Source organism: Leucoraja erinacea, chromosome 17 (assembly GCF_028641065.1).
Source record: "Leucoraja erinacea ecotype New England chromosome 17, Leri_hhj_1, whole genome shotgun sequence".
Lineage (NCBI taxonomy): Eukaryota > Metazoa > Chordata > Chondrichthyes > Rajiformes > Rajidae > Leucoraja > Leucoraja erinaceus.
This window is the reverse complement of record NC_073393.1, coordinates 16442244-16469659: the sequence shown is the minus strand read 5'-3', so window position 1 is coordinate 16469659 and position 27416 is coordinate 16442244. Positions and strand designations below refer to the sequence as shown.

Here is a 27416-nt window from a genome sequence, read left to right as displayed (position 1 = left end):
AATTAACCTGCAAACCTGCACATCTTTGGAGTGTGAGAGGAAGCCGGAGAAAGCCCAGGCAGGTCACGGAGAGAACTTACAAACTATATACAGACAAGCACACATAATCAGGATCGGACTCGGGTCTCTGGTGCTGGAAGGCAACACTACTATCGCTGCACCACGGAGCTATTGTCAGAACTGTATAAAAGAATAGTTAGACTACAACAAAAGAAATGTGTACACTGCTGGTCACCCAATTACTGAGAGGATGGATTGACCGAGACAGGGAGCAGAGGAGACTTGTGAGGATGTTCCCAGAGAATCATAGTTATGAGGCTGAGATTAATTTATTTGAAGTAAAGGAGGCAGAGGGACAAGAGTATTTTGTGATGTATAGAGTTGTAATGGTCCTTGGCACGCCATGGTGGAGAGAACAATGTCCATGGATTTATATTAATTAATAGAAGGTTAGGGGGAGTTGAGAAAGATTACTTAATTCAGCGAATGGTGGGGGTACAGTAGCCAGTGGCTGAAAAGGAAATTGAGGTCAAAGCCCTGTCCACATTGGCACATTTGAAGCAGCAGCATTGTAATGAGCACTTTGAAAGTTATATGACTTATACGCCAGGATCGAACTGGGAAGTGGGAGTCCATATCAGGTTGGCATGGACGCAATGGGCCAAATGGCCTCGTTGTGTACTGTGAATTTCTAGTAATCAGTGAGCAGACACAGGGAAGCAAGTTTGATGGGGCCATCTATTTTTACACTGCCTAATTTTACTTTCTGAGGTCACTGCTTTCTCCTGTTGCCTCACGTGTGAATTTCAACCCCTTTCGCACCAGATGCACGGTTCTTATTTAATCTCCCCGTGGACTTGTGATTTGGCCTTCATTCCTCTCTCACTGTGTTGTCTGTGGACCTGACAGATGGCCAAGTGGCTTATTATCAGTTTCATTTGGACCTGAGATCTCTTGTTTCTGCGTGAAAGCTGCCTTCCCTGACTCAGTGGATGGTGCCAGGATATATTATGGGTATAAGGTATAAACAGATGCTGCCGTGCAAAAAGCCAGTGAGCACCCTTCACATCCATAAGCCCCTCGCATCCCCAGCCCCCTCTCCATACCCCCACAGGCAGACACACAATGATAGAAATAGATTTTAGAAACTTCGAAGGCAGTTGTGGTCAAAATGTGATCATTGATACCCCAGTTTTATTCCCTCAACAGTTTGGTGGCTGTTACTTTGTGAACCTCCCCACCATTCTCTGTTCTGTTAACACTGCCTTTTTGACCAAGTTCTCGCCACCTGCTTTAATGCCAATTTATTGAATCAATGTCACGTGTTTCCTGATTGTACTAGATTGAAACATTTTGGGCTTCTTTGCAAGGTTATAGTTGCTATACAAATGCAAGGTGTTGTTACAAAATGAAATATTATGTCAGAGATTGTACCCGGAAGCACTGCCTCTATGGTCCACATGTGGTGAGCCTTTTGCTGACATTAAGCTTGTGGAACAATGAGGTTCAGTAGTTGCAACAGATGATAACATTTAGCTTATAGTTTGACTTACAGGAGAATTTGGGATGTGTATGTGAGAGGATGTTACTGTGAGCCAGCATCGACTCGAGTGGCCAGATGGCTTCCTGTGAGGGAAGGAAATATAAAGAAAGTCCTGTTGAGGACACAGAAGGGCTGGAACTGTGGAAGGAAATAAGGGCGGAGAAAGGGACTGCAGATGCTGGTGTATACCGAAGATAGACACAATGTGTGTGCGTAACTCAGTGGGTCAGGCAGCATCTCTGAAGAAAAAGGATGGGTGACGTTTCGGGTCGGGACCTTTCTTCAGACTCAAGTGATTTGATTCAGATGGGATTACACTCATCTTATACACGTGAAATAAGAAGTTATGCTACTGGAACTGCTGCTTCACAGCTCCTATGATTCGGGTCAGATCTTGAACTCTGGTGCTGTCTGTGTGGGGTTTGCATGTTCTCCCGGTTTCCTCTGCGTGCTCCAGCTTTCTCCAACATACGAAAGACTTGTAGGTTAATTGGCCGCTGTAAACTGCCCCTTGAATGGATAAGGGCAAATTTGGGCCCCATATCTGAGGATGGGTGTGTTGGCTCTGGAGAGGGTCCAGAGGAGGTTTACAAGAATTATTCCAGGAATGAGTGGGTTAGCATATGATGAGTGTTTGACAGCACTGGGCCTCTACTTGCTGGAATTTCGAAGATTGTGTGGGGGGACCTCATTGAAACTTACAGAATAATGAAAGGCGTAGATAGAGTGGATGTGGAAAGGATGTTTCCACTGGTGGGAGAGTCTAGGAGACCAGAGGTCATAGCCTCAGAATTAAAGGGCCTCTTTTAGAAAGCGGGTGAGGAGGAACTTCTTTAGTCGGAGAGTAGTTAATCTGTGGAACATTGCCACAGAGGGCTGTGGAGGCCAAGTCAGTGGATATTTTTAAGGCAGAGATTGTCGTGGTTTACATGACTCAAATTAAAGATATAAATGACACAGACACGGAGAATTCTTCAAGAAGACGAGAGGCTTTTAATTTGCACAAATCTGGGCCTGGAACATTCAGAGATAGTACAGCTTGGCCATTCTCCAAATGCTCACAACTATATTTTCATGCAGCATTTTATTATAATTTCAGTTCTTATCTTTGGCTGCTTAGCATTCATGTTTTTACTAACTTTAACCTCGTACTGTCCTTGTCTTTTATCTCCAATTTCTAAGTTATCATAATGTTCTAACTGAAGCAAAATAAACTAAACATTAACATGTTTTTTGGGCCTTGACTTCTGAGCACACAAAAAAGCTGACATTTGCGAGCTTTACTAAATGTTTTCAGCATATTGGTTAGATTTAAGAAGTAACGCGTTTCTTCTATATACATTCTATATAACTTCTATAAGATAGACACATTCTTGATTGGAACAGGTGTCCAGGGTTATGGGGAGAAGGCAGGAAAATGGTATTAGGAGGCAGAGATCAGCCATGCTTGAATGATGGCGTAGACTTGAAGGGACGAAAGGCTTAATTTTACTCCTATAACGTGAACATGTGATAGATGAGTTGTAGGAAGTGGGGAGACTGTTGAGAACGTGTGGGAGAATAAAATGGGTTACACTATAATTTGTTTAAACACGAGCGTTTAATGGACAGGGCGGACAGTGAGTTGAAGGGTTTGTTACTGTGCTGTGTCTGCGAGTCTATGACATTGATTCAGTGCTCTTTTTTAATTTGGCAGATTGGTAACGTGAGGATAAAGTTCAACTTCCCACGGCGTTACTTCCTGGCTTCGGCGATGGTGCTTGATCCAGGGGCCCAGGGTTTGGCCAGGCCCCAGATCAGCAAGCAGGCCGGCACGACCAAACCACTGAGGAAAGAGGCCGAGACGAAGAGCAGCGATAGGAATGGGATTCGGGGGCACAGCAGCCTCTCCACTCCGCAGCCGGAGGCACCTTTGAGGACTATATCCCAGACTTCAGGGGCACTGGGCTGTGGCCTGAAAGTCAACAGGGCACCTGCAGGGGCGCCCAGCCTTGTTGGTAACAGACAATGCAGCTGGATGAGGCGGAGTGAAAGTTCATTCAACGTGAATAACACTGGTTCCAATCACTCCCGGGCCAGGATCAGGAACGCCACATCCCTCCCTCATATAGCCAGGCACATCCCACAGGAGCCGCCCCCTGTTAAGAGCCCATGCCTCTTGGTGGCGCTGAGACCAATGAACGTTGATAAGGAGAAAGAGGCGTTTTTCAAATCTAATTACACCTACAACCCTCAGTTTGAGTATTCGGAACCCTTGAGCACTAGCATAATGAGCAAGTACAGCGAGGCATCTGACCGCTTCATTGAACAGGTGGGCACAGCTCTTTAAATCTTGGTTTCTGGAGATTCCACACTTATGTCTTATGTCGAGCGATATTAATGCCAACTCCTGGCATACTGTAAAACTCCACAAACTTCATCCCGTGCTCTGTTGAATCTTTATGAATGTACACCCAATTTCATTCAACTATCAACTCGACACTCGTTCACCCTGGTTTAGCTCCCAGTCTAATTTTAGGTTTCTCATGTTTTTGTTGAAAACCCTTGTGGCTCAAGATCTCAAACCTCCTCCTACTCTACACCCCAATAAGGTCTTGGCAGTGTCTTCTTTGGGCTTTAGGTACAAACGTTGATTTCTGTTGTCCCACCATTGGCAATCCTACTTTCAGCTGCATGGGGCCCTTGTGTATGGATTTTCCCCCCAGAAACCTGGCTTCCCCCTCTGATCTTCAAGATAGTTCTTACAACCTAATTTATTGCCTGGCTTTTGTTCAACTGCCCTAATACCTCTTTGAAAGTTTGTATGGTAACAGTTTTGTGAAACCTTGAATCTGTTACATTGCTAATGGCGCTAAGAACCGTAAATGTGCTTTAAGGCAAGACTGCTTCTGGTAATGATGTGATTCCAAGTCAGAATGCAGGTAATTGGGGAAATTCCCTTGTCGATCAAACCAGGTGATCACACAATTGTTAATGACAGACTGTTGACACAATGTATTTGAAATAATCCCCATTCACTGTTTTAATCCAGAGAAAATGCAATCTTATAAAGTGACATTTCCACAATTTCAACCAGACTTTCTCTTGCTCTTTAACTGAACTCTTTTTCCGGAGTAAATTGATTTTATTCGACAGTGCACTGCTTTCTCTGAGCCTATCTGTGCATCCACCTTCCCTCAAATTCGTTGGGTAACCCAGTGGTACCAGTAAATACTGTAGCCCTCGACTGTGAGGCATGGATCGTATTTATACAATGCCAGCACCTGTCTGGGAATTTGTCATGTTCGCTGGCCTAGCTGGAACTGGGCAGCTAGAGGTGCTGCAGGTAGTGCGGCTGTCTCACAGCTCCAACAACCCGGGTTCAATCCTGACTCCAATGCTCTCCGTGCGGAATGTGCACATTCTCCCGGTGGTGACGTAGCTTTCCACCAGGTGCTCTGGTTTCCATCTACGTCCCAAGTATGTGTAGTTTGTACATTAAATGACCATTGCAAATTGCCTGTGATGTGGGTGGGTGAGTGGTAGGGGAATCAAGGTACAGTTGTGCTTGTGTGTGAGACAATAGGTTGCAGGTGGGCAAGTGGGGGATTGGTTTGATGAAATTGCTCTTGGAGGAAGGAGAGACTTGGTGACCAGAATGGTTTATTTCTCTGTCATAAGGCAATATTACATATCACCACCATTTTAAAGCTGTCAAAAACTTAAAACACTCCATTCTCAAACACCTGCTTAAGATCACTATGCAGTAGCATTTTGAAGAAAACTGTACCCATATGATGTAGATTAATGAGCGTGAGATTTCCCTTGCTCTTCCTCCAAGTGTCTGTTGGGCTAATGTATAGAGGTGCCATGCACAGTAGTATCGAGTTGAACACATCACGCCTGGACACACAGTTGATTTTCTTTCAGGCTTTTGTGGCCCATGGATAGTCCAGAGCCCTCGTGTAGAATGAAACTTCACCACACATGTGAGCCTCCCACGTGGCCATTAATCTGCTGTTAAACTGCATGAAGTTGGCAATTTTGGTCTTGGGCCTGTTGATGAAACAATTGATAATTGGGCATGTTGTTCCGTTTCTAGCTGAGTGGCAGTTAGTGCAATAAGATGAGGCTGCATGTCTCCAGGTGTTGGAGGAACAGCACCTCGTATTCCTCTTGGGTATCAATGGTGTAAACATTGAATTCTGCAATTGTAATTAATTAACCTACCAACATTCCCCCTCCCTTTCACCAACCTACCTTTTCTACCTCTCTTCCCTGTGCCCCACCTGGATGTGCACCCATTTCACCCTTTCCCCTTTCTCCAGCCCCATCCACCTACATTCCTTCCTCTGGCTTCACATTTTACGCCTCTTCTATCCTTGTCTTCCTGTCACACTTTGATCTTTCCATTTTGGGCCTTTGGCCAACCATCTGGCAATCAACCCCCCCCCCCAACCTTCTGTATCCACACACCACTTGCCAGACTTTGTTTGCCCCCCTCTCTTCCAGCTCTCTGCCCCCTGCTACAATCAGTTTGAAAGGTCCCAACTCGAAATGTCACCGATCAGTTTTCTCCTGAGATGGTGCCTGAACTGCCGAGCTACTCCAACGCTTTGTGTCATTGTTTTACCATAATTCTAATATTATCTAGCTTAGCTTTCGCCATGCTAATCTCTGTGAAATGATCCACCGTCACGCAGGTAATTCAATTTGAAGATTAATGTCAAATCGTTGCATGCAGAAAACATTGCACTGACAGGGTAATTGGATTAAATGCTTAAAATATGTTGATAGTCAGTGGTATTTAGTGGTTTACTTTGATTACTTTAATTCCCTTTGATCTGCTTGATACCTGCAAGGATTAGATCATCGCTCTCCGAGACTCATTCAGCCGCTTGCCTTTTACTTTAGGAGCAGGAAAACCCATGTTGGCTACTTTACCCCTGACTACAAGGGACTAAATCAGGTAAAATGTCTGAATGAGATGGTGCAGGGTAACCACAGTTGCATTCCCTTGTCTCTCTTCTAGGCGGTACGAATCATGAAGAGCGTGGTCAAGATGTACGGGTGCTATGAGAATTTTGAAGTGGCCACAGGGGGTGCTATGCTATCGAAGAATAAAATATGGACCTGCATCAGGAGCTACATGCGTAAGGAAGGATGCTCTGGAGAGGTGAGGTGGATAAAATGACTGTGTCCACACAAACCCTGCATCTTCACTGTACTTACACATGCTCTAATGTTTAACTTCCTGTCTTTGTTCTGTCAGCAGAGATTAAGCTGGCTGGGCCTATACTATGGTGCGGTCGTATGAAATTATCATGGGGCTTGACAGAGTAGATCTGGGAATGATGTTTCCTGTAACTGGTCATCAAAAAACAGGCACTGTCGTAGGACAAGCGGTTGGTCATTGGGAACCGAGAAGAGAAAGATCATTTCACCCAGAGGGGAGTGAATCTTCAGAATTCTCTATCCAAGAGGGATTGGTTGATCGAAAGATACAGCAAGGAAACAGGCCCTTCGGCCCACTGAATTCATGCTATCCGTCGATCACTCATTCACACTAGTTCTGTGTTATCTCACATTCGCATCCATTCCCTACACATTTGCGGCATTCACTAAGGCCAATTTACCTAAAAAAACGTGCATGTCTTTACGATACGGGAGGAAACCTGGGCACCAAGTTGAAATCCACGCATTTACAGGAAAAACATGCAAACTCCACAGACAGCACTTGTGATCAGGACCTTGGGTTGTGAGGCAGCAGCCCTACCAGTTGCACCAATGTGCCACCATCAGTCGCTGAATGCTCAGTATAGAAATCAATAGCAATTTTGGATAGGAAGAACATTTTGGATATCTTTTATTGTATTTGTTTTGTATTAGCCTGGCAATTACCTTTCGCAAGAAAAGAAGAAAAGAAGGAATAGGCCCTAATGTTCCTGCTCTACCTTTCAATAAGATGATCATAGATGCAAGACCAATGAAAAGGAGGAAAGCTTTCCAGACATTGGCTGTTCAGCTAAAGCATTAGTGCATTAAATCACCCCATAACACGTTAGATGCATTTTCAGTAACTTCAGTTTTCCTTGTGGGCGGCACGGAGGCACAGCGGTAGATAAGTACTCACTGCCTTACAACGTTTGCAGCGCAGGAGACCCTCATTCGATCCCGACTATGGGTGCTATCTGTACAGAGTTTGCAAGTTCCCCCCGTGACCGCGCGGGTTTTCTCTGAGCGCTTCGGTTTCCTCCCATACTCCAAAGATATACCGGTTAATTGGTTTGGTTTAAATGTAAATTGTTCCTAGTGTGTGTAGGATAGTGTTAATGTGTGGGGAATGCTAGTCGGTGCTGACTCGGTGGGCCGAAGGGCCTGTTTCTACGCTGTCTCTCTAAACTAAACTAAAAGAGTCAGCACCTCTGTGCTTTGTGTCACTTTACTCTGAGACTGTCCTTTTCTTTTCCTTCTCCCTTTATTTGTCACACCCATTTTCTGCCCACTATTATTCTACTACACCATCAATTTTTCCTCTCTCATTTTCTTCTCTTTCATTTTGCACCACTTTTTTACTTCCTTTCCATGCCCTCTCATCACTGTCACATTCAACTTGAGTCTAGCAACTCCAGATAAAGCTGCCTCAAGGCTTTATGATTCATTTTGCTGTATAAATTGCTGCCTGTTATTGTTAGGCCACGGGGGAGTATAACAGATGTCACCGGACTGTCTGGCTTCACAAGTAAAAGCCAATGAACATTGTTGCTGCTGTTCCAATGAATCTGGAAAGCAGACTGGAAGGCAAAATCTTGCAGCTGCCATTCATCCTGATTAAAGCAAAGACTGCTAATTATTCTTAACGACTTCAAAATCAATTAGTCCAGAACACCTCAGCCAAGTGTATGCCCAGTGTGGAGCAGGCACTTTCTAAAGATGGCTACACTACCTGCCTCAACAATGTTCTTTTGAATTAGTCAGCTTGTAGGGACGGACGTTGAAGGTCCCCTATCCGGAGTGAATCTGTTACTTTACTACTTTCAGTGTTTCTTCCAAATGTTGTTCATCATGGACGAAGTACTGATTCATCAATTGTGCCAGAATAGTAAATGGTGATCAGGAACGGGGTTTCTAGGTTGCTGATGGTACAAAACCTCCTGGGGGTCAAGAGTCAGTGCTGAAGACTCTTGCACGCATTCCACTCCTCTGGTCGGTTTGCCCTGCTGGCTGGATAGTGACAGTGAGAATAGGATTCTGACATGTTGTCCAGAGTCACGTATAGATCAGATCAAGACAGAAGGAGTGTGGAGGGATGGGGATGGAAGAGCGGGAAGGGGATGAGAGAGGAGTTTGGAGGGGATGGGTGGAAGGACTGAAGAGGCGATGAGGGTGGGAGGGGTGGAAAGGAATGAGGAAGGAGCTGTGGGGAGGGCATGAGAGTGAGATGTGGGAAGGGGATGAGATTGGCGGGAGGATGAGGGTGGTAGGGATGAGGACGGTAGAAATGGAGTGAGATGGAAGTATGGAGAGGGGTTGGTGAGGGTGGGGTGTCGTGAAAGGATGTGGGTGGTAGTAGTGGGGAGGAGATGAAGTTGGGAAGGGTAGGGGTCATGAGATGAGAAGGTGGAGAGGGCTTTGGGGCAAGGAAGGGTAGTAGAAGGTAAGTTATGGGGATGTGGAGAGAAGGGGAAAATTGAGTGTGTGGGTCAATGTAAAAATAGCAGTTGAACGAATGTCGCACCATCTACATTGTATCCTTGTGTCTGCCACAGGATGAAGAAAGACTTGCATTGATATATCTCCACCCAAACATTTTGGACATTGAGCATCTCTTCATAGTGAAGTTTCACACAGTAGCCATGTTGTGAATAGTGAAATAGTGTCACTATCAGCAAAGTGATCAGGCCTGGATGTACTGCTTTAAGGTTGCTGTTTGTGAGAAGGATCATAATTAAACCTAAACAAAGAAATGTAAGTTAGTCTCAGTCATGCGCTCAGCAAGAACAACATTCTATGTGACAGCCTTTCATCCCTCGGCTGGCAATTTGAAACATTAGCCACATGAATGATATCCTGCAAATCTAATTGTGTACTTGTAACTATATCCCAGCATAGGCTAGTCCCTTTGGAAAAGAAGGGAGAAAACCAGAGGGAAATAAAGCCAAAACCCCTCTGTTGAGAAGAGCCGATGCTAATTAATATATAAACCATGATGTTTAGCGTGAATGTAAGGCAGCTTGTGCTTGCAGGTTGGTGGTAACTGGATGGGATGTACCCTCACATTGGCTGGAAGATAATAAGTTGCCATGCTCTAAGCCAAGAGTGGATGATCCCCATTAACTCGAGCCCTGCCTAACTGGTAGCAGCTCTGTGGCAGATCCTCAGCATTTCTGCTCCAATTACAGTTCATCCCAAGGTCATTGCTGAGAAGGATATGTTATAATTGTGCTTGCGATTCAGAAGTACTGACTTGCACTCAGTACACAGACATGGACCCCCTGTGAATACTGGCCCGCCCCTGAGGAAATTTTGGCTTCGAAATGTGTTTCATCCATGCCGAGAAACATATCACTCCTCAAACACAAGGCACTGTACAATACAACATTGAGAAATTCGACACACTTTTAAGAAAGTTAATGGCAGTTGTCAATATCAAATGGTCTCTTTAGTGGGAGATTTTGTTACAGCTAACAGTAACACAATGTTTAAAATCCATGAATTCTAACCATCTGATCCAAATATGCTTTCACAGAAGGGTTAGATTTTACCAGCACTGAAATGTTATTTAAGAGACCAGCCCTGTTTCTCTTTTGTTCACTGACAGAGAGATCTATGGTTCTCTCGAAACAAAACCGACTGCAGATTGACTCGGAAATCTCTGGAAACACTCAGCGGGTTAAACAGCACCTGCGAAGAGAAAAAACAGAGTTAATGCTTCAGGTCTGAGACCCTTCTAATGAAGTATCTTGCTGACCTATTGAGTAGTTTGACATTTTCAGTTTCTACTACAGATTTTCACCATCTATGTGATTCAATCCTGACTTCCGATGCTAAGTGTGTTGAGTTTCTACGTTCTTCCTGTGCTGTTGATTTCCTTTGGGTGTTCTAGTTTCCTCCCACATCCTAAATCTATGTAGTTTGGTTGATTAATTAGGCAGAGTAAATCACTCCCAATGCTGTAGGTTGGTGGTAGAATTTTGCAAAATTGAGGGAAATGTGGCAAGAGTAAAACTGGATTAGAGTAAATATATGGTTGAAGGCCAGCACAAACCCAGTGGACCGAATAGCCAGTCTCTGTGCTGTATGAATCTATAGGTTCACACACTAGTCAGCTAGTTATCCATCCAGACTTAAGGCATGCAATGTGGGTGGGTTAGAGTGGTAAGGAACAGATAGAGTGAGATGGGAGGTACACAAAAATGCTGGAGAAACTCAGCTGGTGCAGTCGCATCTATGGAGCGAAGGAAATAGGCAACGTTTTGGCCCGAAACGTTGCCTATTTTCTTCGCTCCATAGATGCTGCTGCACCCGCTGAGTTTCTCCAGCATTTTTGTGTACCTTCGATTTTCCAGCATCTGCGGTTCCTTCTTAAACAAAGTGAGATGGGAATTGTTTGAAATAAAGAAAGACACAAAATGCTGCAGAAACACACCAGCAGCAGTGTGGGAAGGAAGGTGGAGAGGAGTAGATAGAAGAAATGGAAGCAAGTTAACGTTTGCAGCCAGGGGAACAGAAAACTTGCTCCCAGCATATTTTCGAGAAGCAGAAATTTATGAAAATGCAAAGCTAACTTTTATTTTGGAAATAAAAAAGACTGCACACTGCACAAGGAAAAAATTATTGTGGAAGCACTTGTCGTAAATCTGACAGGATGAGATATTTGCAATTCTACCTTGGTTAGATCATCTCAGAAGTGTCATTTTTGTGTAGTGACGTTATCAGCGGAAAGAGCTGCTGGTGGTCACGTGATCAGGGAGGCTTGATGCTGGGTTAGGAGTTGCTGAAAGCTTGCTGGCAGAGACTTTACTGGTGATGACCTGTTTGTGCAGCGCTGCAGAGCCCCTAGAAGGCAACACATGGTGCTCAGCTGTGGAGCACAGGGCTGCTGGGAATCACGGCTCTTCTGGGAATCTGCTTGTGGATCCCCAGTGGATTAGGGCTGGCTAGGACTCGCAAAACCATTCACTTGAACAGAGATTTTAAGCTATGATGTAGCGAGGTAAGGATAATGTAAGATTTGTAGGAAGGAACTGCAGATGCTGGTTCATATTAAAGATAGACACCAAATTGGTGTAACTCAATAGATGATATTTCAGGTTGGAACCGCTCTTCAGACTGGGGTCTGAAGGATTTAAATATAAGGGAAGTTTGTGTTGTGATATTTAATTATTTCACTAAGTTTTAAACCAATTCAAGTGATTTATTTCATTTTTTTTCTAAATTACTGATGTAAGTTCTTTGAATTGTCATTTTTGAGTGTGTCCCAACCTCAGGGACATTGAAGATCTTTGTCTCCACTAGCAGAAAGTGACATTGGGTGGTGTTACTATTCACCATAGCTGTGTGTTCCTTCACCTGTTAGATAGAACCATTGCTATGCTGTACATAACTATGAATCGAAAATCCTTTAATGTTACATTTGTGCCTAGGAACATTGCAGTCTCTGAAATCATGGCCGCAGAATCATCCAAATGTTTACTGACATTTTGTTTTAAAGCAGATGCTGGAAATTTGAAATAAAAATAGTCAAAAATGGCTGGAAATACTCATTAGATCTCAGATCTCAGATGAAGTGTATTTGACCTGAATCCTTAACCTTAACTCTGTTTTCTTTTTCACGGATGTCACCTGACCGGTTTCCATTATTTTTTTTCTTTTCATCTCCAGAAGTTAATGCTATCACAAAGCTCTCTGAGTTGGTGCTGATGGTCCCTGCCTATTTGTTATTAGGAGAGCTCCAACAGAACAGGACTGCTCTCCCTTCTGTCTGCACTTTCCCATTTTCAACACCAACAACCTCTCCTCGAAGGATTCAGCACTCCGCACAAACACAGTGAAAACTAGTAATCTGACATTTCACTAACTGGCACGCTTCTGCAACTGGCACTTCATATGTATTGGAAGGAACTGCAGATGCTGGTTTATATATAGGTTGGAAGACACAAGGCAAGGCCTGATGGGTTTACCTGATATCTATGAACAGTGCCTGTCCATCTGAGTTTACTATGTCCTCTCCCTCTGCAGGTGGTGGTGCGGCTGAGTGATGACCTGCTGTCTCAGGCGGTGATGATGGTGGAGAACTGTCGGCCCACGCTCACCATTAACCTGGCGGGAGCTCGTCAGCACTGGCTGGAGGGAATGCTGCGGCATGAAATAGGTCCGTATCCAAAACTAATCGGGTAGGATCGAAGGACGTTCTGTGCTTTGTCATCTTTTGTCCTCTCCCCGCAATTTTCTTCTGTGTTCTCCTGATGTATTTTACTCTAGTTCCTATGGGTACCTTCTGTTGTTTGTTATTGTGACAATGTAATTGAGCCACAGTGGTTATTGTGATTGACCCTGAGCCAGTGCTGGACCCGTTTCATGTAGGCATCTGTAATGGTCTCACTGGAATGGGTAAAGGAGCAAGAACCTTGGCTGCTGTTGTGCCTAATGCCCCTGTCCCACTTAGGAAACCTGAACGGTAACCTCTGGAGACTTTGCGCCCCAACCAAGGTTTCCGTGCGGTTCCCGGAGTTTGCAGGTGGTTGCCGGAGGTTGCAGGTAGTGGATGCAGGTAGGGAGACTGACAAAAACCTCCGGGAACCTCCCGGAACCACACGGAAACCTTGGGTGGGGTGCAAAGTCTCCAGAGGTTTCCGTTCAGGTTTCTGAAGTAGGCCAGGGGCATTAAGTCACAAGTGTTAGCCCAGTTCATGCAGGCACAGAATTTTACAATAACTATAGCACTGAAAGAGGCTATTTGGCCCAACATACTGGCTCTATATAACCGCATTTCAGGAAGTCCCTTCCTCCACGTCCTCCCCATAGCTCAAAATTCTTCTCTCTAAGACACTCATCCTGCTCCCTTTCCTAAACCACAACTAACCTGCCTGTACGACTCATCCAGCAGTACATTTGAGACCCTGACCACTTTCTATGCAAAAAATCCTTTTTTTCCTTGTGACCCTTTTGTTCGTTTGCAGTCAGTCTAATTTTCCGACCTTTCCACGAGTGGGAACATTTCCTCTTTCCATCATCTCTGTCGGTATATCAGATCATCTCTGGGCCTTTTCCTTTCCAAGGAGAACAAACCCAGCTTTTCAACTTGCCTTATGCATACTGTACAATGGACAATGCACATCCCAAAACCCTAAACCTTCCTGTTCTTGTGCCCCTTTCAGAATTTAGAACCCCTTTAATATGCGTTAAAAATAATTAGTTTGTTGCCTTTTCACACTCTTCGTTTCAAAATGTAACACTTCACATAACTTAGCGTTAACTTTCTGTCATCTATGTGCCTGTTCCACCACCCTGTCTATACTTTCTTTGAAGTCTGTTAGTATTTGCCTCACAGTTCACCTCGCATCTGAATTTTGGGTCAACCAGGGGTCAAACCTAGCCACTGCCTGATTTGGACGGCATAATTCTCTGCACTGTCATCCCATCCCTTAACATTCCATTGTTAGAATTTTCATGGGGTTACAATCCCTGTCCTTCAGCTCTCACTGAGAGCCACACAGTACATGTTAAAATCTTCATGACAAACCTTTCCTTATTTGAAGTCAATTGTTACAATTTTTGGTTTCCGTGCGAAATATGCCAAAGTATATTATCACTTTGCAATCACAAACATTTTTCCTCCTGCTTCTTTAAGGAGGGATGGGAAGTGGCTGTCCCTTTAAATCTCCCTCTTCATCACAAGCAGTTCCTGGGTTCCCAGAGGTTACCCGTGCTGGAGAGGGTGCGATTATTTAGTGCCAAGCTTTTGGTAAAATTCTGCTTGTTTTGGCCGAAATTGCGTTGACCTTTCTCCCTATGATGATACTGGTGACAGAACTGTCCTTATGATGTGGTGAAGCTTTCTCTCTCCATTTGTTTATACAAAATATGTATTTGTATCAGGAACGCACTACATTCGGGGTGTCAATAACAGCCATCAGCCCTGGCACAGTGCGGCGGGCAGGAAGCTGTACAGCCTGAAGCCGGCTAACCCAACAGAAGAGGGCCTGGCCAGCTTAAACAGCGTGTTATACCGCAAGTACCCATTCCTGTGGCGAGCAGCTCTGCTCTACTACACCGTGTTCCAGGCCAGTTGGATGCCTTTCTGCCAACTTTTTCAAGACATTGCTAAGTTTGTCGAGGACCCGAACACTCGATGGGAGTACTGCGTGCGAGCCAAGAGAGGGCAAACAGATACTGCACTACCAGGTCACATACATTGATGTCTCTAAAGCCAGTTTCTTGCTATAATGTAGCAGTCACTATTTTTTATGTTTTAAGGAAGGTTTATGCTTATTGCAAAGTCACAAATTGATATTTCTCTATACGGAGATGCCTAAGTAATGTATGACAGTGTTATTACTGTCCGAAGCTCTATCTCTTTGACCCTAACCAGCATGTCCCAGCTTGATTACAGCTGTCTTTACCGCACTATTAGAGTACTTGACAAAGCTGTCACAAGCTTATCAACGTTGTAACTGGTAGGGCAAACGAATTCAAGTGATACATTTGGATTTTCAGGTCTTCAATAAGGTGCCAGTGTAGAGATTATTATACAAGATTAGAGCTCATGCATGGAATGAAAGAACAGAATTCAAAATATGGGGAAAAAACGAGTCACTGAGCCAGCAGGGTATGAGTACTAGTAGGAGGGTCTTGGACCAGAGGGCATAACCTCAAAATAAAAGGACGTACCTTCAGAAAGGAGATGTGGAGGAATTTCTTTAGCCAGAGGGTGGTGAATCTGTGGGATTAATTGCTGTGGAGGCCATGTCAATGAATATTTTTAAGGCAGAGATTGACAGATTCTTAATTAGTACGTGTGTCAGAAGTTATGGAGAGAAGGCAGGAGAATGGGGTTGAGAGGGGGTAGATCAGCCATGATTGAATAGTGGCGTAGACTTGATGGGCGAATGGCCTAAATCTGCACCTCTAATTTATGAAGAGATTTATAAAATATCAATTTTTGCTGATGATACAAAGTTGGGTAGCAGAATGGGCTCTGAAGAGGAGCGTCGGGGGATATAGACATGCTCTGAATAGACGAGGATATGAAGCCTGGGATATTGACTACAATAGTAAAGCATCAATATTGTTAGAAAAGCAGAATATGTTTTAGCATACATGAAATTGAAAGGCGTTGGAAATTGAAAGGCCTCTATTTTTGTTCATGAAACACTGAAAGTTAATAAACAGATTCAGCAAACATCTGGAAAATGACGTGTTGACCTTTTTGTAAAAGGATTCAAGTACAAGAGTAGAGATATCACATTCAATAATCAAGTAATCAGCTGAGATTGCATCTGGATTTTTTTTACAGAGGTCTCCCTATCTAAGATCAGGGACATAGAAAACATTTTTTTTACCTTGCTGGTGTAATTCAGCCCCATAGTGTAGAGACTCTATTGTCACAGGAGCAGCCAGCGTGACCGCATTCCTGGGATAACATGGTCTAAGTCCCCTCCTGCAAAACGCCACCTAGAAAATCAAGTCATTCCATGCTGTGCTGCTGTGGAAAATTACATTGCGGTCAACAGAAAGAGCCCGGTCCAATGTCCAAGTGAAATCATATGACCAGAAAATTATGTTTCTCCTCCAACAAAAAAATCACTGTCCAATTGCATAATTCTCAGAAAGTTATGTAAGTGCACGTCTAGGTCATGGTGCATCTGTTAAACATATCCCAGTTAGCCCATAACTGTAATTTCCTAAAGACTCAATGCTAAATTGACATAGGAAAACTATGCCTCACTCAGATCTTGGGTCTCTGTTGTTTGCAGGCTGTTTCAGTAAGGACCAGGTATATCTAGACGGTGTGTTGATGCTGCTTCGATACCGGAAAACCATTGATTTCAAGATGCTGGCGGCACTGGGGAAGGTAACCTTATCTACCCTGCTGCAGGGTTTTTCTCACTCAGCTACTTGCCCTATGAGCCTTACAATTCGCCATTGGTGGGGGTGGCAGGGGAGCTTTGTAACACATGCCGAAGAATAACTCAACATGCAACAATGGTGTACAGTACAGCAGAGTAGACTCATGGTAGGGGTCAGCGGGTCACCTGCGTCTTTCCAATGTCTTGTTAAACTTTGAGCAATATTGCAGCTGAAATATTGGTCCATTACTTCTTGGAATAAAAGTATTTATGCCCGTCCCACTTAGGAAACCTGAACGGAAATCTCTGGAGACTTTGTGCCCCGCCCAAGGTTTCCGTGCGGTTTCTGAAGGTTCCCGGAGGTTTTTTCTTTTTTTTCAATTAATAGTTTTTTATTGGAGGGAAAAAAAATTAAAAAATTCACAGTACATCTGATGTATGGCATTACATTTTCCTCCATTTTGTTTTTTATAAATAATAATATAAACAAAATAACCCTAACCCACCCTCCCTAAACACCCCTTGGCAGCTTATTTTTTCACAATCCAAATGTATCACAAAATCAAATACACTTTTTAACAATAATAAAGTAACAAAACTGAATAAAGGTGGATCTCCACTTACTGTCAAGTGCCCTCAGTCAATAGGTAGTTCCTTTAGACCCTCAAAGTATGATAAAAAGGGTTCCCATTTCAAATAAAACTTTTTCACAGACCCCCTCAATGTGAATTTAATCTTTTCTAACCTTAAAAAAAACATGACGTCTTCCAGCCAAGCAGCGGCAGATGGAGGAGTAGTAGATTTCCAGACCAGCAAGATTCTCCTATGGGCCAAAAGTGATGTAAATGTAATGATATCAGACAGGGTTGTATTTAAACCCAAGGTTTTATCTGTTACACCAAATACAGCTACAAGCGGGCAAGGTCTCATTGTCATCCCAAGGACTTCACTGATGGTTTTAAAAACCACTGCCCAATAGTTAACAAGTTTGGGGCAAGACCAGAATGCATGAGCTAGATTGGCTGGAGAGAACGAGCACCTGTCACAGCCAGCGTCTGTCCCTGGGATATATGTTAGCAAGCCTGGCTTTGCTTAAATGAACCCTGTGTAAAACTTTAAATTGTATGAGCCCCAATCTAGCACATGATGACGAGGAGTGGACTTTTCTCAGCGCTTCTGTCCAGCATTCCTCAGACAGATCCATACCAAGGTCATCCTCCCACCTAGCTTTAATTTTGTTCAGGTTTTGATCTCCTAAATACATCAATTGAGAATATACTGCAGAGATCAGTCCTTTATTTGCAAAGGTAAGAGTGAGTTTATCCAACACTGTGACAGGAGGGAGATCAGGAAAAGAAGGAAATTTTTTCATGACAAAGTGGCGAACCTGAATATATTTAAATAAATGATTATGTGGGAGGCCATGTTTTTTGTGTAGGTAGTCGAAACTATCAAATATGTTGTTAGTGTATAAATCCTTAATGCACATAAGACCATTCAAACCCCACTGTCGAAAGGTTGAGTCAAGTGTAGAGGGGGGGGGGGAAATAAATGGTTACTATGAATGGGACCCAGAACTGAAGCTGATGTAAGCTTATAATGGCAACAAAATTGGTTAAAAATTTTGATGGTGGATAGTTAGACAGGGTTGGATGTAAATCTAGAGGGTTTCAATGGCAGGGAGGAATATACTAAAGCTGGGAGAGACGAGGAGTAACAGGATTGTGATTCAAGCAGACACCAGTCTGCATCTGGTCGGTGGAGGCAGAATAATATCTTTTGGATATTGGATGCCCAGTAATAATTAATAAAGCTAGGAAGGCCCAGTCCACCTACTTCGCGACCTCTTTGGATAGTGCACTAATTGACCCTTGGAACCTTGTTACCATATATAAAGGAGGTTATAGATTAGTTAACTGAGTTAAAAAATGACTTGGGTAGGAAAACCGACAAACATTGGAACAAGTAAAGAAATCTGGGAGGTACAGTCATCTTCACTGACTGCACTCTCCCAGCCATAGTGAGTGGCAGACTACGCCATCTGTCAAAGTCAGCCTTCATTTGGCTAACTTGAGGCATGTAGTTAGCTGCAAGCAGGGATGTGAAAAGGCGGGTGATGTGTATTCCTAAATATACAAAACCTTCTTGAGATATGGGAAAGGGCAGGGTTTCATGTTGGATCTGTAGGGCTAGGTTGATGGGAAAGCATTTGCTTTTTTTGGAGGTTTAGTTTATAGCCGGAAAAGTCCCAAACTGATCCAACAAGGACACAATTGCAGGGCCACTGGCTGTAGGGTCACTCATATAAAGAAGAAGGTCGTCGGCATATAGAGACACACGATGTTCCCTGTTTCCTCTCCTAATGCCCTAGAATAATGTAGTTGACCTAAGTGTAATGGAGAGGGGCTCAATTCCAATCGCAAAAAGAGACGGAGACAATGGGAAGCCTTGACGAGTGCCACGGGTTAATTGAAAATAATCAGATCGCAAATAATTTGTCTGTACACATGCTAAGGGTGATTGATATAATAGCTTAACCCAGGCTACAAATATTTTGCCAAATCCAAATCTCTTCAAGACTGAACAAATATGGCCACTCCACTCGATCGAATGCCTTCTCCGCGTCCAAAGAGATAACAGCCTCTGAGCGCGGAGAAGCACTGGGCGAATAGACCACACTGGCCAATCGGCGGATATTAGAAAAGGAATGACGATTTTTAATGAAACCTGTTTGATCTAAATGGCAAGCCAGCGCCTTCGCCAACATTTTTACCTACATTCAAAAGTGAGATGGGGCGGTATGATCCATATTGAGTCGGATCCTTGTCTTTTTTAAGAAGAAGTTGTAAAATGACTTATTCCACACAAAGTGGTTAGTAGTGGGGAGGTCACTATGGTTAAAGGAACATGCACTGATCTACAGAAGTGAAATAGAAGCCTGTGAAAGAGTGTGGGGTAATGAACCTTTTTCCAAAGATTCTTGAAACATTTCTAAAAGAACAGGTGTGAGCTTATCCTTAAATTTCTTATAAAATTCTAATGGGTAGCCATCAGGGCCCGGGGTTTTACCACTCTGCATTGCCATAATGGCATTATTAATCTCTTCCTGCCCAAGGGGTTGGTCTAGATTTTCTGCGTCTTCTAATTCCAGAGTGGGTATTTCCAAATCTTCTAAGAAAGTTTCCATATTCATAGTGTCCAAGGGGAATTCTGAGGTGTAAAGAGAAGAATAAAAGGCTGTGAAAGTATTGTTTATTTCTTTTGGATTGCTTGTTATGTCTTGGTGTATGTCTCTTATCTGAGGAATAAGCCAGGACGCGGATTGATACTTCAGTTGGTGAGCCATAAGCCGACTCGCCTTATCACCATATTCATAATAAAGACCACGAGTCCGGAGAATTAGTTGTTCTGTTTGATTAGTAGATAAAAGATTGAATTTTGTTTGTAAATCAGCACGGCTTTTGTATAATTGGGTGGTGGGTGCTTCAGAATATTGCCTATCCAGGGTCAAGATGGATTTTAACAGGGTTTCCATTTCCTTCTTGCGTTCTTTATTGGCGTATGAAGTATAAGATATGATTTGACCTCTTAAGAAGGCTTTTAAAGTTTCCCAAATTAAAGAGCAGGATACGAACTCAGTTTTACTAATTTCGAGGAATGTGCCTATGTTAGCTGATACAAAACTGCAAAATTTTAAATTGAAAAGCAAAAGGGGGTTGAGTTTCCAAAGAGGTCGTTCTTTAATATTTAAAGGAAAGCCTAGGTCCAGTATCACAGGTGAGTGATCTGATATTACTATAGCGGTATATTCAATTTTCTTAACCCTAGGAATGAAGGGGCTGTCTATATTAAAAAAATAAAATAAAAAAAAAAGTCTATTCTGGAAAAAGAATGGTGAACATGAGAAAAAAAAGAGAGAATTGTCTAGCAGTTGGGTTCAGAAATCTCCAGGGGTCCACATAACCATTTTGTTGCATAAACAGTGAGAAGGTCTTTGCCATACCAGAAGGTGTCCCCTTAGAACTAGACCTATCAAGCAGTGGATTAATAGCACAGTTCAGGTCTCCCGAAAAAATTAGCTGGTGCGTGTTCAGATCGGGTATTAATGACAGAACCTTATTTGCAAAGTGAACATCATCCCAATTAGGGGCATAAACATTCACTAAAACGACAGGTTTTTGAAAAAGACACCCGGAAACTATAATAAACCGGCCATTAGGGTCACTGACTACGTCAGACGGTGTAAACTGTATTCTTTTGTTGATTAATATTGCCACACCCCTGGACCTACTATTAAATCTGGAGTGAAAAATCTGACTAACCCACGTTTTACGCAGTCTATTATGATCTTGCAGTCTTAAGTGAGTCTCTTGTAAAAGTAGTATATCTGTTTTTAGTTGTTTTAGGTGAGAAAAAACTTTAGCTCTTTTAACCGGACCATTAAGCCCCTTTACATTCCAAGATATAAACCTCACAGGATTGCCTCCATCAATATCACCATTAGCCATATTTCAAAATATGATTCAAAAAATACATACAGCGTCTGCCATCCAGAACCACGCGAAGGCTGCATGTGAGAGCCCACAATGGGGGGTAGAAAAAAAAAGAGAAGAGAAAAAAAGCAAAAAAAAAAGAAAGTCGAGTGCATTTGTAACAATCAAAGAATGAGCTGCCATTACCCCAAAACCTTTCCCTCATCCCCTTATATTAACAACAAAAAAAAATGTAACCCCCAAAAACCTAGATCTTCTTCCCCCGACTGAGGATGATCGCAGGCATTACAAAACAAAAAACTTCCGAAGTGTTCCCTAACTAAAATTTTTGATCCAATTGAGGGTGGCTCCCTTCTTTGAAAGTTGTACAGTCATTTATTCTACTTTTAAGATATATAGGCTAAAGATAACCCCGGACAAGCAAAGCATTACGAGAAAGAAGGAAGTGAAAATTGTATCCCAAAGAGTAATCATAGACATTTACATTTTGCTGGCTAAAAGTCCTCGACTCACTACCCAAAATATGTAGCATTGCAGTTCAGCTCAGTCGAATTCCACAAATTAAACTGAAGAATAAACAAATCTTCCAAAGATCACCGCCGCAGGAGGCCGTGCCAATACCGCATGGATATCCTAAAAGGTCATTGTTCTTCACGGCTGTCACCTCCCCAGCGCGAGTAGTAAAACTTTTTGGCAGTCTCTGGTGTATTGAAATAGTGCTTTTTACCTTCATGAGTGACCTGGAGCCGGGCAGGATACTGGAGGCCAAACCGAACCCCTTTATTGTAAAGCAGGGATTTTATTTCCCTAAAAGTTGCACGTTTTCTCCCCAGCTCCACGCTGAAGTCCTCGTTAAAAAAAAAAACACCCGGTGCCCTCGGAAGAACAGCTCCTACCTCCGTTTGGTGATGATACGATGTTTCTCCTGGAAGTAATGAAAGAGAACCAGGAACACTCTTGGCTTAGATGGCTTGATATTCCGGACGTCTGTTGGTGTAGGTCCAATTCGGTGGGCACGCGAAAGCATAAGAGGTCTTGGGAAGAAATCCGCCCCCAGCACTTCTTCAAAAAACTCAGTTATAAATTTAACAGGGTCCGAGCCTTCCATCTTTTCAGGAATCCCGACCACCCTTAGGTTGGATCTCCGCGACCGGTTCTCGAGGTCATCTAACTTCAATTTCAGGAGTGTGTTTTCACTCTGTAATGTTCCCGGAGGTTTTTGTCAGTCTCCCTACCTGCTTCCACTACCTGCAACCTCTGGCAACCTCCGGGAACCGCACGGAAACCTAGGGTGGGGCGCAAATTCTCCAGGGGTTTCCGTTCAGGTTTCCTAAGTGGGACCGGGACATAACTCTCCATTATTATTTAAGCTTACTTAGGCCTTGCATCCTACTCCCCTCTTCACTTGATAAAACAACGTGTCATTGCAAGTTTTATTCTTACAGTCACTGTCATTGGTGGTAATATATAGGCAGATGTTTCCTGATATGAGAGAGATAAAGCTGAAAGGCATCCAGTTGGAGTTTTGAACATGACTTACAATTAGCTGAATATAATAATAATAAGCATGATGCCTCTGCATTTGAATGCAGGGCTCTTGCAAAGTATAGCTGCCTATTTTATTTTGGCATGCTGCAAGGTTAGATTGATGCCCTGTCCCTACATTCACTTAAAGCTTGCTGCCCTTTGTAATTGCCACGTTGCAGAATGGAGTGCTGACATAAGACAGCTTTCTTTCTCCATCTGTCCTGTGGAGGAGAATGTCACATTGGATATACAAGCAAAGAATTTCACTCTGCCTTGTCACAGGTGACAACGTACTCAATTTCATTCCATTCAAGGAACTGAATGATTCCCGCTTGCGATCTCCGCTGGGAGAGAATGCCATCTCTCCTCTTCTTCTGGCGCATGACTGAAAAGACATCACCATCTCGGGTCGAGCGGTGAACAAACTCTGCCCCACTACAGTGATCAGCTGCTCCTTCAGCTGAGTGATACCATCTAACACCCATTCTATGCTGCCTCTGAATCTCTAAGGGGGACCATTCACCTTGTACCACTTGTACTGGAGCCTGCTGCGTTCAGGATATGATACAATAATGAAACACTGGGCCTTTACTTAACAATTGGGTTCAACTCTCATTTAACTGAGTATGATTGTATATTGTAACCATTTTATTTGTCAATGCCTTCTATTTTTGTTTTACTTCTTTTGCCTATTCAGTTGACTCGGCAAAAGATCTTAAATGTTCTCTATTACCATTCAGTCTGTCTCTCTTCCAATCCCCTGGATCTGATTCTGTACAGCCACAGCACTATACAATAGTCCCGCTCCCTGTCATCCTTGCTTTGTGTAAGTTCCCAAGACTGGCCTCCCAAAATACTTTTTCATAGAAACATAGAAACATAGAAAATAGGTGCAGGAGTAGGCCATTCGGCCCTTCGAGCCTGCACCACCATTCTATATGATCATGGCTGCTCATCCAACTCAGTATCCTGTACCTGCCTTCTCTCCATACCCCCTGATCCCTTTAGCCACAAGGGCCACATCTAACTCTCTCTTAAATATAGCCAATGAACTGGCCTCAACTACCTTCTGCGGGAGAGAATTCCAGAGATTCAACACTCTCTGTGTGAAAAAAGTTTACCTCATCTCGGTCCTAAGAGATTTCCCTCTTATCCTTAAACTGTGTGACCCCTTGTTCTGGACTTCCCCAACATCGGGAACAATCTTTCTGCATCTAGCCTGTCCAACCCCTTAAGAATTTTGTAAGTTTCTATAAGATCCCCCCTCAATCTTCTAAATTCTAGCGAGTACAAACCAAGTCTATCCAGTCTTTCTTCATATGGAAGTCCTGACATCCCAGGAATCAGTCTGGTGAACCTTCTCTGTACTCCCTCTATGGTAAGAATGTCTTTCCTCAGATCAGGAGACCAAAACTGTACGCAATACTCCAGGCGTGGTCTCACCAAGACCCTGTACAACTGCAGTAGAACCTCCCTGCTCCTATACTCAAATCCTTCATACAAATCGAGCCCTGCCCCTAGGCTTACCATTTGTCAAGAGTCTGAAAAATCTCTGACATATAAAAAACATTTAAACATATTCAAAAATGAGTCCAAATTAACCATGGTATGAAAATATGAATAATTTTATTACATTAATTGTCTTAAAAGATTTTAAGTTAAAATGCACAGAAAAACAATCAAATACGTTTCAATATACTTGTTAACAATTAATATATGTGTTATCTCAATGAATACATCAGAAAACCCCTCACAACAGCTCATCTTCATTGAACTGTCACAGAGCCATTGGCAGGTGTGGTTTAAATGTACGATTACTGGGAAACTGCAGAAGGCTCGTGATCTACGAGGACCTGCTGGGAATTTTGGGATTTCCACGTCCCACGAATGTCCCTCGGGTGTCGTTGGGATTGACAATCTTTCCCACCACTCAGAAAGTTGTACACAACAACTTTGCATCTGATAGAGTTTCAAATTTTAATGAGCAATGTTTCTGTTGGGATTATTTCCTGGACTAATGGCAATGCAATTCAGGAACATCTTTCTCTTGCTATCTTTGTGTCTCTCTGGAGGATCAATAATACGTATCTCCCCCTTTCCACCATATCCCAGGTTTCATTCGAGGATGTGGAGCATCTGAAGAAATCCGCTACCCTGCAACGCACGCGGATCCCGCACTTCATGCGAGACCAGGGCCGCTACCTGGAGCAGCTGCACCACATCACAGCCGTCAATGGTCTGACGGACGAGGAGCTGCTCAAGCTAATCCCTCAGTAGACTCTGCCAGCAGCGGGTGGAGGAGAGTGTCTCCTGTTTTGTTTTGAAATGCACTATTTCACTGCAGCGTGCGGGTACATGCGCACACATACCCACACACATATACTGTACATACATAGACACATACATAGTACATGTGCTCACACACACAAACAGGAACATATTTCTACACATATCTGCTCATATTATACATACCTGCTCATATATATATATATATATATATGTGTGTGTATATGTATATATATATATATATAAATGCATATAATATATTTCTACACAAGTACACAAACATAAACACACCACAAACACAAAGGCACAGAGGCCTTAGCTTTTTTTTGTTGTGATGCGTTTGAGCATCCTTGGAGATTAGTATGAAAAACAAAATGGGCATTTGTAACCACTGAAGCCAAAGCCTGGAGCCGGAGCTTCACCTCCTAACTTCTGTCCCATGTGCCATGTTTTTCCTATATAAATGTATTTATTGTTGGCAATGGTGCTCCTTTTTAAAGGAAATTATTTTAACTACTTGCTGTAGAGGGAGAACAAAAGAAAAAAATTATGGATAAAAACCCAACAGACACAGTTGCATCAACATTGATTATGTGCAGTATACAATATCTGCGATTAAGACTGTTTAACTCATGCAAGGCTGTCCTCGGCTCGGGCAGAGGGATGAATCTGGCTGAGCTCTCCATTTCTTCCAGAGTCGCATCACACCTTTAAATCAATTCCGCTGTTTATGTTTTGCAAGCATGCAAAGGCTTAAATGCAAATTAAAAATGAAACCAAAATAATATATGGAAAATCATCTAGGAGGTGAGGGAGCAATGGTGAAGATAGTTAACATTTTGGCTAATGGATTTCCATTTGAACTAAATGATTATAAAGATGAATAGCTCTTTAGAAAATATAGTGTCGGGGAGAAGAAGGTTGGGAGTTGGACAGGAAGAGAGATCTGTGGTGTTTGGAAGATGTGATTAGATGGGAAATTGAATAATGGAACCAGGCAAGTAGAAATGGTGATGGACAGGCAAGGTAGCAAAAGATAGGTATTGATGAAATGGAAAAGGCAATGGTGACATTTTAACAGGATGGAGAAAGAGAAAATCTGGGAAAGAGGAGATGGCAGATTGAGGTGCAAATTGTCCAATGAAGTGTGGACAATTGTGATAGCTGTGTACCATTTGGAAATCCTGTCAAATTAACTGGGTTGGTGGTTTGTGATTTGTAATAGTGAGCTGCACATACGATGCAGGTAGATGAATTCCTAAACTTGACAATAATACGAAACTCGGAAATACAGTCGGGAACTTTAAGAGCACATTAGCTGTGAAATCAGCAGACGGGAATTAACACAGAGAAGTGTGATGTGATAGGTTGTGTTTCAAAGTCAAAAGAGTGGTGACATTAATTAAATGGGAACATGTTAAAAGTGGTACAGGAGCAGACTGGCTGCACACGCATCTTCAAAGGGTGCAGGCAAGTTAGGGTGGTTGGTCTAGAATAGGATTTAATGCATTATCAATGGAAAAGTATGTTAAAACATTATATAACTGTGTTCAGTTCTGGATTTAGTAAATTTAGTACCATTTAGTAAAGATGTATAGGAAGGGGGAGGGGGGGAGTGGGAGTTATTTGAAAAAGATAAAGTAGGATCTTTAGATGCCTTGTGAGATTTTTCTTCTTAGAGCAGAGAGATCAATGTAGTTTGATGAAGGTGTTTGATACAATATACAATCATGGTTAGTCACAGAGACAGTTCAGGTGGATACAGAGGATATCGACTGAAGAACATTGGAGAAAGTGCCAGGATTTGGATTATGAAATAAACTCAGTAGACTGTTGTGCTTTGGATATAGGAGCAGAAGACAAAAGAATGAATAATGGATTTTGATAGAAAATGTAATAATGCTTAAAGGGGAAATGAATAATGTTGTAGAGAAAGGACAGGGGAATGTGACTCTAAGAGCAGTGCCTAAGTGATAGGTCGATTGACCTCCCTCAGCGAGTATCCTTTTCTAACTGTGATGTTTGGCAGTACTTGAACTAGATCAGGTTTAAGACTTCTGATTTCTGCTGATGAAAAGGAACTGCCCACATTGGGATCCTTGTACTGAAGATCACTGTATCATTATCCACAGTTATTTTTGTGTGTTAAGATATGATCCACTGTTCCAAGTTGGGATCTCTGGTGGTTTGGTTTCAGTTAAATATTTCTGGATGCCATGAGAAGTCAAGAGCTGGATGGGTGACGGCTCCAATTGCAGCTGTGCTCAGCGGCATGGTAATATTATCTCCCTTTCACTAGATGTGATAATGCTAGATCTTTGGGGTGGGGTTACCATGAGTCTTGAGGGGTATTCAGGCATAGATTCCCACCAACTGTTCCATATTTCTTGGGATTTTCTTCCAAATAATCATGGATGGAGTTTGCGTTGCCTACCTTCCCCCTTTCCCCAAAACATTCGCTGGCAGGTTCAGTTCAGGTTTGGGCACCCCTTCCCATGACTTCTGGCTTTGCTGCTG

General features: G+C 42.9%; 1 protein-coding gene across 2 annotated transcripts in view; it reads left to right on the top strand.

Moving 5' to 3' along the window:
- The window catches only part of LOC129705211 (microtubule-associated tyrosine carboxypeptidase 1-like), a 48475-nt gene extending 21992 nt beyond the window's left edge, over positions 1 to 26483 (top strand). For both annotated transcript variants that reach the window (XM_055648678.1, XM_055648679.1), the window contains 6 exons: positions 3240 to 3854; positions 6555 to 6698; positions 12764 to 12896; positions 14624 to 14929; positions 16501 to 16598; positions 24726 to 26483. In XM_055648678.1, the coding sequence (XP_055504653.1) occupies positions 3240 to 3854; positions 6555 to 6698; positions 12764 to 12896; positions 14624 to 14929; positions 16501 to 16598; positions 24726 to 24890 (1461 nt within the window). In that variant the 3' untranslated portion in view covers positions 24891 to 26483. The remainder of the gene's footprint in view (positions 1 to 3239; positions 3855 to 6554; positions 6699 to 12763; positions 12897 to 14623; positions 14930 to 16500; positions 16599 to 24725) is intronic.
- Positions 26484 to 27416: the final 933 nt, after the last annotated feature.